Below are 11,464 nucleotides of genomic sequence, written 5' to 3' on the forward strand. Positions count from 1 at the left end.
CATGTTGGCTAGGCTGGTCTTGAACTCCTGACCTTGTGATCCACCTGCCTCGGCCTCCCAAAGTGCTGGGATTACAGGCGTGAGCCACTGCGCCCAGCCATTTTAAAATTTTTTTAAGAGACAGTTCTTGTTATGTTGCCGAAGCTGGTCTTGAACTCTTGGCCTCAAGCAATCCTCCTGCCTTGGCTTTCCAAAGCACTGGGATTTCAGGTGTGAGCCACCAGGCCCAGTTGAAAGAGATTTTTCTACAACATAAGACTCACTGTGATACTTCCCTGCTAAAAAGAACCTTTATTTCTTGGTTTAAAGACCACAGTCTTTACTATGGCCTGCTAGGCTCTGTGTGATCTCACTCCTCTCTGCCTCTCCACCTTCCCCTCTCATCCTTTGTGCTCTCTGTTCCAACCAAACAAGCCTTCTTTGTTACTCAGTGCACCATGTTCCTCTCCCCTTCAGAATCTTTGCACTTGTGCTTTGCTTCATCCTGGCCAATTTCTACTCATTCTTCAGAGCTCCCTTTTTCTGGAAAGCCCTTCTTGGCCCTCCAGGCTAGGTCAGGTGGTACTAACCACAATAGTAATTTTAGAGCTATTTATAAATTATTTAATTCCTGTGTCTCCCTGGATAGGGACTATGCCCATTCTGTTCATCTCTGCATTAAGAGACACCCAAAGCAAAACTTGGCATAGAACAGATGGTCAAGAAGTGTTTGTTGAATGACCACAAGAGTGCTTAGCCCTTACCACGTTACATGAAATCTGCAGTTTACCTAGTTTCTCTCACATCAGCCTGTGAGATTCTGGAAAACTAGTACAGGAGCCAGCCCCATGCTTGACACTTCACAGGCTCAGCAGGGGAGTTCTGAGCAGGGGAGACATTGTGATGTGCTGCCCAGATGCCCCAACACTGAGGACTTAGGACAGGCACCAGCCATGAGTGCTGTCAACACAAAGAATGTCAGCTTCTCCATAGACAGGGCCATCTTGGCCCTTGTCACACCCCTTGCAGGTAGCCCCACATCCAAAGACTGGTAAAGGCAGGGTATAAAGACCTGACCATTGGCCAGGCGGTGTCTCACGCCTGTAATCCCAGCACTTTGGGAGGCCAAGGGGGGGTGGATCACAAGGTCAGGAGATCGAGACCATCCTGGCCAACATGGTAAAACCCCGTCTCTACTAAAAATACAAAAATTAGCCAGCGTTGGTGGTGCGCGCCTATAATCCCAGCTACTCAGGAGGCCGAGGCAGGAGAATCACTTGAACCCGGGGAGGTGGAGATTGCAGCAAGCCGAGATTGCGCCACTGCACTCCAGCCCGGCGACAGAGCAAGGCTCCGTCTCAAAAAGAACCACAGCCGGGCGTGGTGGCTCACGCCTGTAATCCCAGCACTTTGGAAGGCCAAGGCGGGAGAATCACGAGGTCAAGAGATCGAGACCATCCTGGCCAACATAGTGAAACCGCGTCTCCACTAAAATACAAAAATTAGCTGGACGCGGTGGCGCGCACCTATAGTCCCAGCTACTCGGAAGGCTGAGGCAGGAGAATTGCTTGAACCCGGGAGGCTGATGTTGCAGTGAGCCGAGATCACACCACTGCACTCCAGCCTGGTGCCTGGCGACAGAGCAAGGCTCTGTCTAAAAACAAACAATAACAACAACAAAAACGAAAACACGAAAAAACAAAAACAAACAAAAAAGACTTGACCATCTTAGCTCAACTGATGGACCACTCTAGCTCCAGAGTCCTTGTAGGGTCAGCTAAGACTGTCTTCAGGCCTGCATGGAGCTCACTACTTTCGCCTTTTGCCACTCCTGTTCCCTCCCTTCCTTCCCATGCGTATTCCCACGCGTATTGCCCCCTCATCAACATCCTACACTCCAATCTCCATCTCAGAATCTGCTTCCTGGGGACCTAACCTGCAACAGGCCCTCAGTCTCTCTTCTCTTTCTCTCAGCCATCACTTTCAGGGAATATTCATTCGTTCACCTGAAGTTTGGAGGCACCATTCAACTGTTAAAGTGTTTCGTATTCGTTTTTCTATTACTTCTATCCTATACTGAAGAGGTGGATCAGGAAGGGAGATTAGTCCCACTAAACATGCGGAGAAACTGAGGCCAGAGTTGGGGCGTGACCAGACCAGCCTAAGGCCGCCGCACGAATGAGAAGCTGAGCTCTCAGACTTTTGTCTCCCTGTTCGTGCCAAGTCTCTGCATCCTGGGACAAGAGGGAGGCTCACTGAAACGAACTCTGGTCTCAGGGGAAGAATCCTGAAACCCTGGCTCTGAGGTCCGGTACAGGAGGGCGCTGCCCCAGGACAGACGGGGAAACTGAGGCCCAGAGCCAGTCATCCACCGCCTGCGGAGAACGAGAAGGGGGCGCGTCCTGTCTCGCGGGCCGAGCAGCGCCGTTGCCACCTCCTCCCACCCCCCGCGCCGGGCCCGCCCGCCCCGTCTCAGCCCTCGCGACGCCGCCACCCCGGGAGCGAGCCATGGTGGTGGTGGCGGCGGCGGTGGCGGCGGCGTGGCTGCTCCTGTGGACCGCGGCCTGCGCGCAGCGGGAGCAGGACTTCTACGACTTCAAGGCGGTCAACATCCGGGGCAAACTGGTATCGCTGGAGAAGTACCGCGGCTCGGTGAGTGCGCGGGGTCTGGCGGCGCCGCGCGGCCCGGCCTCACCCTGGTGGGGCCTGCTGGGGGCGCCCTACAGCCCGGACCCCTGAGCGGGGTGGCTCCGAGGGCGCCCCGGCCGCGCGGCCGCCAGACCCCGGCCCCTGCCCCACTCAGCTGTGACCCCCGGCGCGGCGCCCCCATCCCGCGCCCCGCCCGCCCCGCGGCTACGTGGCACGGCCCTGGCGCGGAGGAACCCGAAGCGCTCGCAGTCCTAGCCACTTCGCTACGGGCACCTTCGGGCACCTTCGGGCAGCGGGGTCCACACCTTCGCCGGGAGGCCGGGTACCACTGCGCAGCCTTTGCTATTCACGGGTGGGAAAAGTAACCGTAGCATCTTACGGCCTTGCTCCCTCCGGTCCCCACTTTCCGCATCTGGAACGGGGAGTGGCTGATTCGGAGTCCAGTGAGGAACACTGTGGAGATGGATGTGCAGGGCAGAGGGAGTTATTTCAGATGCACGGAGACCTCACGCGGATCATCCTTGGGAGAGGGCACAAAGGCCCGGAGAGGGCAGGCATTCGCACGAGGTCACACTGCACTAGAAAGACAGAGCCTGGAAGAGAATCCCACCGCCACCGCCCTCCATCCGGAGTCCTCTCCAGGCCAAGTCCTTAGATGGTAGCTGAGGGGGAGAGATAAGAGTCATCCAGGCTAATTGACCACTCCTTACCAAGCGGGAATCTAAGCTCAGGGAGGATTTCGGAGAGGAAGGGTGTCTGGGTTGAGTCTTTGAACACAAGTGGATTTTACCCAGACTAACAAGCAAACAGCAAGAAGGGTGGGGAGTGGTGGGACCAGGAGTTTCAGCTGTTGTACTTGAAAGAGTCTAAAGCTGGAGGCTAAGAGTGGCGGAAGATGAGGCTGAAAAGGTTAGCAAGGGACCAGGCGGGACCTTGAACACTACATTGAGAGGCCTAGATGTCACATTGTCACAGTGCAATGAAGAACTCTCAGAGTGGGCCTCCTCAGGATGGACCTGGGGACTCTGGTGAGATGGCTGGGGACTTGAACTCTAATGAACAGGTGGGCCAGCGACTAGTTTTGGATGAACCACACAAAAATGGATGTCAGCATTCTCCTGGGAGCAACACCATCTTTAGTGAAGGCAGTACTCTATAAACCTTGAAATTTTCGATTATGCTGGGAGTGCTGGGGGCAGTAATCCCTGTCCTGACTGTCCCCCACAGTGTCATGAGTTTCAAATAAGCTGACAGTGTAGGTATACTTTGTAAACTGTAGAGTGCTTTGCATCTGTGTTTGGTGGATCCCAGCAGGAACCTTATTCAGGACTCAGGGAAAAGAACCAAGAACAGGGCAAGTTTCAATGCAGGCCTCCCATTCTCTCTAGGGAAGCTCACCAGAGAGCCCCAGGTAGCGCTTGACCAGCTCTGCTAGTTAAGCAGAGCTCCTACTGTATACTAACTAAATACTAGGCCAGGCCCTGGGGATACATTGGTGAATAAAACAGATACATTTCCGCTTTAATGGAGCTTACATGGGGGGAGGAGAAGAAAGAAACAATAAACAAGGAACTGAGAAATGCACAAGGTAATTCCCAGTAGTAATAAGGACTAAGGCAAAAATAGGACAAGGTCACACAGCTAGTAAGAGAATTAGAATATGAACCCAGACAGTCCAGCTCCAGCATCTATGCCCTTAGTTGCCAAGTTCAGCGGTAAACCAGGGAACCATAAGTCCAGAGAAGCTGTAACTGGTGCAGAGTTAACCCAAGCTATGCCTGCTGCTAGGGCAATATGCTCCTTCCTTCACCGGCAGACATTTCCTGGCTCCTACTATATGTCTGACACTGGGCCCAGCTTTAGTGACATAGCCATGGGCAAGATTGACGTGGTTGATGCCTTCAGGCTAATTGGGACCATAGTCATTTAGACCAGTATGGATGAATGAGTGACCATTTGGGAATGTGTGGGGTTATGTATGTACTGGTAGGCCTGAGTGTAGAGTGTGTGTGTGTGTGTGTGTGTGTGTGTGTGTGTGTTTGGGAATAGTTTGTTTCTTCTGTATAAAAATTTCAGTCTGTCTGTGCTTGTATATGTATATATGAAAATTAACTGTGTGTACTTGGGTGTGTCTGTCTGTGTTTTGGTTTCAGGGATGGAACTAGAAGCCAGATTTTCCCCCGTCTAAAAGTATGGGCAGACATGCAAGATGTGAGTTAAAAATAAGCAAGCTTTGGCTAGGTGTGGTGGCTCACACTTGTAATCTCAGCATTTTGGGAGGCCGAGGCAGGCAGATCACAAGGTCAGGAGTTTGAGATCAGCCTGGCCAACACGGTGAAAACCTGTCTCTACTAAAAATATACAAAAATTAGCCAGGCATGGTGGCATGTGTGCCTGTAATCCCAGCTACTCAGGAAGCCGAGGCAGGAGAGGCAGAGGTTGCAGTGAGCCGAGATCGCACCACTGTACTCCAGCCTGGGCAACAGAGCAAGACTCCATCTCAAAAAAAAAAAAAAAAGCAAGCTTTAATTTTCCCCTTGCCCAGGGATCCAGTAGGGGGGAAAAAGGGAAAAAAGGAAGAAAAAACAGAAGGAAGAGACTTATGAGTCCTAGTTTCTCACCATTCCAGGCAGAGTATGGTGTATGCTGACCTCAGATTGAGGAGGTTGTTCTAATAGCCAGTGGCCCCAGGCCCATGCCTGGTCCTTTCTCACCTGGTGGAGGTAGGGTGCCAACGTACAGCTCAGTGGTTCAGTCATCTAGCCCAGTGGTTCTCAACTAGGGGTGATTTTTCCCTCAGGACACAGTTGGCAATGCCTGGAGACATTTTTGATTGTCAAGACTAGGCATCTAGTGGGTAGAGGCCAGGGGTGCTGCCAAACATCTGACAATGAATAAATAGGATATCCCCTGAACAACAAAGAATTACCTGACCCAAATGTCAATAGTGGTTTGGCTGAGAACGGAAGATAGGACTAGGCTGCCCGGGCACAGGGGAGGGTTTAAAATCCTTTAATAATATATAGCAAGAAGCTGAAAACATAGCATTGGAGCCAAAATTCTAATTGCAGTATTATAATCAAGTTCTGTTAGCCAGCTTTATATTTATTGCCTAAAGGCTTTAATGAATTTAGGAATTGTCTAGTGATCAAAGAAAGTGGTAGGCCAGACGTGGTGGTTCATAACTGTAATCCTAGTACTTTGGGAGGCTGAATTGGTAGGATTGCCTGAGGGTAAGAGTTTGAGTCCAGCCTGGGCAACATGGAGAGACCTGTCTCTACCAAAAGTAAAAATTTAAAAATTAGCCAGGTGTGATGGCGCGAGCCTGTAGTCCTAGTTATTTGGGAGGATGTGGCGGGAGGATCACTTTAGCTCAGGAGCTTGAGACTGCAAACTGTTAGGGGCATATCCTTTTATGCTCATGCCATTGCTCCAGCTAGAGACCTTGTCTCAAAAAAACAACCAAAAAAGTGGTATTGATTTACTGGAGAGGAGGGGGACAAAAAGGGATTGCCCTGGGGTTTCTTTTCTCAAGAAAACCTGTCTATGTTCCCATGCAGGTGTTTGTGTTTATGTGCACACTTATTCAGCTGACACTGAAAACTTTTTCATACGCCAGGCCCAAAGATGAAGTGGACATAACTCCTTCCCTCCATAGGTTCACATTCTAGAAGGGAGACTGACACATATACAGGCAACCACAATGCTGAGTGGTGAATGCTAGCTGACTGAGCCAAAAATTGAGCCCAGGTCTGCCTTTGTAACCCCTCTTATCAGCTCTCAGTGTGTATTCACCAGTATATGTGCCTCTGTCTGCGGATGTGCTGTGTCGGGGGGTGTATGTGTGGTGTTTGCTCATATGTGTTTGTATCATGGCACATGTGCATACCTATTTATGTGTATTATTATCGGTGAACATACATTCACAGATGTTCCTGTATGTGTGCACACATTTGTAAGCCCCTGAATGTTTGATTTCGTATGTGCCTGTCTGTGTGCATGTGTCTGTGTATGTGTGAGAACACTGGACACACATTTACATATGTGTACACTATGTTCTTGTATGTGTGAGGCAGTATTAACTGTTGAGGGAGTCACGTATGTGGACGTGTCAGGGCATGTACAGGTTCATGCCTCTTCACTGGGTTGTCTGGGCTCTGTTTTGTTTTGTTTCTGTCATACAGGTGTCCCTGGTGGTGAATGTGGCCAGCGAGTGCGGCTTCACAGATCAGCACTACCGAGCCCTGCAGCAGCTGCAGCGGGACCTGGGTCCCCACCACTTCAACGTGCTTGCCTTCCCCTGCAACCAGTTTGGCCAACAGGAGCCTGACAGCAACAAGGAGATTGAGAGCTTTGCCCGCCGCACCTACAGTGTCTCATTCCCCATGTTTAGCAAGATTGCAGTAACTGGTACCGGTGCCCATCCTGCCTTCAAGTACCTGGCCCGTGAGTCCTGGTCTCTTCATCCCCTCACACCTCCCTCAGCTGGCTGAGGCCATGGCTCCTTGGGCAGCAGAAGCCACTGGCTGGCTGGGTGACCTGGGGCCCCAGGTGGACTGATGCTTTGCTCCAGCACTAATCTTTGAGGAGAGTGAAGGCAGGTACAAGCTAAGGGGTATTCCTGCCTAAGAATATCTCCATACCTGCTGCCTCTCACTTCTCCCTCAAAAGGGATCCTGTTTTGGACTTTTCTAGGATCCTGTTTTCACATTCAGGGGCTCCTAGAAGGAGACATTTGAGTCACTGTGAATTAGATGAGTTTATGGACTTATGATGGAGAAACCAAGGCATAGACAGAGGATGCCACCTGCCTGGAGAAAGCTGACCAAGATGGCTGACAGGCATCTCCACCCTTGGTCAGTGGTGGAGTCTTAGGCCATGGAGGGAGACCTTCTGAGCTAAAATACCAGATCTTAACATTTGAGAAATAGATCCCTTCTCCAGCTGCAGAAGCCTCAGAGCCATAGAATGGGGTCATGGGCTAAGCTTGTCGTTATGACCCTGTTTCTTCCCTCAGGCCTTCTCCTCCTTTGGAGGCCCTATTTTTGCCTTTTCTCACTCCGTCCTTCCAGCGGCCTTTGTATCCCTTGCCAGCACCCCACCCTGCAACCCATTCACCTGGAGGTGTAAATGAGAAGCAACAGTGCAGCAAACAAAAAGTCCCTTACAGAGGCAGGTTTGCATTTTGCTCTGTGGGTCAGTCCTAATGTTTGTTTTCTTCTCTGTGTTCTTTTATTAGTTCTTTCCCAGTTAGCACAGTTATAGATCAAACCTGGCCTTGCTTTTAGAACCACCTGGGGAGCGCTTAAAAATGCACAAGCCTGAGACCTACTGAAGTAGGGCCCAAGAATCTTATTTTAAGCACTCCCCTGCCCCGCAGTGATTCTGATGCAATCAGTCCACAGACTAACATTTGGAAACCATTAAAACTGAATTAGAGAATAGGGTGTAGACTATTCAGTAGTTCGAGGTCATCAATAAAGGAGGATTTGATATCGCTTTATCAGACACATCACAGAATCCTAAAGCAGTCATTCTCAACCTTGGCCCATACTGGAATCTCCCAGAGAACTTTTGAAAAATGCTGATGCCTGAGCCTCATCTGCAGACATTCTGGTTGGAGTGGTCTGCAGTGTGGACTGGGCATCAGGATTAGCTGCCACCAGGGAAAGATGGACACCGAGAGTGAAGTTCCAGGAGAGGGTAGGCAGGCTAGCACACTTGGCTTTCCTTCTTCCTTTTTCTCTAGAGACTTCTGGGAAGGAGCCCATCTGGAACTTCTGGAAATACCTTGTAGCCCCAGATGGAAAGGTGGTAGGGGCTTGGGACCCAACCGTGTCAGTGGAGGAGATCAGACCCCAGATCGCAGCACTTGTGAGGAAGCTCATCCTACGGAAGCGAGAAGACTTATAACCACTGCGTCTCTTCCTCCGCCACCTCATCCCGCCCACCTGTGCGGGGCTGACCAATGCAAACTCAAATGGTGCTTCAAAGGGAGAGACCCAGTGACTCTCCTTCTTCACTCTTATGCCACTGGTCCCATCATTCCTGTGGGGGGAAAATTCTAGTATTTTGATTATTTGAATCTTACAGCAGCAAATAGGAACTCCTGGCCAATGAGAACTCTTGACCAGTGAATCACCAGCCAGTAAGAACCTCTTGCCAATGAAAATGTGTGGCAAATAGAAGTATATCAAGCAATAATCTCCCACCCAAGGCCTCTGTAAACTGGGACCGATTCTTACCTCACAGGGCTGTTGTGAGCATTAGGGTAAAATATCTGTGAAAGTGCCTAGGCAGTGCCAGCCAAATAGGAGGCATTCAATAAACAATTTTTGCATATAAACCAAAAAATAACTTGTTATCAATAAACACTTGAATCCAACATGAATTTCCAGCCAATCAGAATCCAGGCCAAGGTTTAGTTGTTGTTTCCTCTGTATTATTTTCTTCATTACAAAAGAAATGCAAGTTCATTGTAAAAATCCAAACAATAACTCATGATATAAAATAAAAATGAAAGTACCCTCCTCATTTCCCATAGTTTTGCTCCCTAGAGGTAAACAGTGTTAGCAGTTTGGCACAAAGGCTGCCAGGCCTTTGGTTTTTTTCAATCAAGCCAATCATTATTGTCCAATAAGAATTCACTGAGTGGCCAGGCACAGTGGCTTACTCTTGTAATCCTAGTACTTTGGGAGGCCAAGGTGGGCAGATCACCTGAGGTCAAGAGTTAGAGACCAGCCTGGTCAACATGGTGAAACCTCATCTCTACAAAAACATATAAATTAGCCAGGCATAATGGTGGTTGCCTGTAATTCCAGCTACTTGGGAGGCTGAGGCAGGAGAATAGCTTGAACTCAGGAGGTGGATGTTGCAGTGAGTTGAGATCATGCCACTGCACTCAAGCCTGGGCAGCAGAGAGAGACTCTGTCTCAAAAAAAAAAAAAAAAAAAAAATCCACTGAGTAATCCACTAGCCAAAAGTACACCTCAATAACAAATAGGCAAAGGAGATGAATAAATAATTCACAGAAGAATATAGGTGGATAATAAGAATATGAAAAGATCTCTAGCCTCATTCAAGTTCAAAAGATTTTTTTTTAATGATAATACCCCTGGTTGCCAGAGATGTGAGGAAATGGGCATTCACATAAACTGTGGGACAATAAACTGGCGCAAGTGTTTGGAGGATGATTTGCCAATACATTTTAAAACAAAATGTTCATAACTTTTGTTTTGTTTTTTGTTTGAAGAGAGAGTCACACCCTGTTGCCCAGGCTAAAGAAGAGTGCCTTGATCATAGCTCACTGCAAGCTCAGCCTCCTGAGTAGCAAGGACTACAGGCACACGCCACCATGCAGCATAGTGGGACCCCACCTCTCCAAAACAAAAAAAGAAATAGCTGGGCATGGGGGTGCGTGCCTGTAGTCCCAGCTATCAGGAGGCTGAGGTGAGAGAATTGCCAGAGCCGGGAGGTCAAGGCTGCAGCGAACTGTCATCATGCCACTACACTCAGCCTGGATGACAGAGGAGACCTTGTCTCAAAAAAAAAGTCTGTTAGTAAATTATGGTACAAAGCAAAATTATAAACTAATATTAAAATGAATGCATTGGGCCAGGCACGGTGGTTTACACCCGTAATCCCAGCACTTTGAGAGGCCAAGGTGGGTGGATCATGAGGTCAGGAGTTTGAGACTAGCCTGGCCAACATGGTGAAACCCTGTCTCTACTAAAGATACAAAAAATTAGCTGGGTGTGGTGGCATGCCTGTAATCCCAGCTACTCGGGACGCTGAGGCAGGAGAATTGCTTGAACCCGGGAGGCAGAGGTTGCAATGAGCCAAGATCGCACCATTGCATTCCAGTCTGGGTGACAGGGAGAGACTCCATCTCAAAAAAAAAATAATGAATTAAGTCTCTATATGCTACCATAGAAAGTTGTGCAAAAGTGAAAAAAGGATAAGTTGCAAAACAGAATGAACATATGCACATACCCAGAAAAGCCAATATGAACAGGTATAATGTTTTTATTAAAAATTTACAATGGGGCCGGGCGCGGTGGTTTCTGCCTGTAATCCCAGCACTTTGGGAGGCAGAGGCAGGAGGATTGCTTGAGTCCAGGAGTTCAAGACCAGTCTGGGCAACATGGAAAGACCCTGTCTCTGCAAAAAAAAAATTTTAATTATCCAGGCATGATCACTCACACCTGTAGTGCTAGCTACTCAGGAGGCTGAGGCAGGAGGATTGTCTGAGCCCAGGAGGTTGAGGCTGCAGTGAGCTATGTTTGCCCCACTACACTCCAGCCTGGGCAATGGGAGTGAGATCCTGTCCCAAGTTTTTAAAACATTTACAATGTTAAGTAGGAGGGAGAGAGGGAAAAATATAGACCAAACTCTTAGTGGTAGTTGTCTATGAAGGGCTGAGGTGGGGTAACAGGAGTCATTTTCATTAAGTTTCTGTAATGTTTTAATTTTGTATGTCAGATCCTATTTCACCTTATATAAATATGAAAAGAGGCTGCTAAAAATTGGGGTGCAGCCTGGGAAACATAGTGAGACTTCATCTGTACAAAAAATCCCAAAATTAGCCAGGTGTGTTGGTGCACAACTGTAGTCCCAGCTACTCAGGAGGCTGAGTCAGGCGAGTCACTTGAGCCTGGGAGTTTGAGGCTACAGTGAGCTATGATCATGCCACTGCAGTCTAACCTAAGCAACAGAGCAAGATACTGTCTTTTAAAAAATGGGGTGATGGGCAGAGTCACTGGTAGATAATTCATTAGCCAATGAAAATTTCAGGTCTACTTTATCCAAGGTCACTCTTTTAGAAGTCTGGAGACTC

The 11,464-nt window shown here is 49.0% G+C and overlaps 1 protein-coding gene across 2 annotated transcripts; it reads left to right on the forward strand.

Moving 5' to 3' along the window:
* Positions 1–2,419: 2,419 nt before the first annotated feature.
* GPX7 (glutathione peroxidase 7) lies at positions 2,420–9,158 on the forward strand. 2 transcript variants are annotated; one of them, XM_017548808.2, is made up of 3 exons: positions 2,420–2,631; positions 6,813–7,074; positions 7,701–8,370. In XM_017548808.2, exons 1-3 carry the CDS (start codon positions 2,488–2,490, stop codon positions 7,760–7,762), a joined length of 468 nt encoding a protein of 155 aa, XP_017404297.1. In that variant the 5' UTR covers positions 2,420–2,487; the 3' UTR covers positions 7,763–8,370. The 2 variants fall into 2 exon arrangements, with proteins under 2 accessions (XP_017404297.1, XP_017404296.1); XM_017548807.2 differs by lacking the exon at positions 7,701–8,370 and adding an exon at positions 8,378–9,158 and having other exon boundaries at positions 2,430–2,631.
* Positions 9,159–11,464: the final 2,306 nt, after the last annotated feature.

The sequence above is a fragment of the Cebus imitator genome, unplaced genomic scaffold (genome assembly GCF_001604975.1).
Source record: "Cebus imitator isolate Cc_AM_T3 unplaced genomic scaffold, Cebus_imitator-1.0 Scaffold214, whole genome shotgun sequence".
NCBI lineage: Eukaryota > Metazoa > Chordata > Mammalia > Primates > Cebidae > Cebus > Cebus imitator.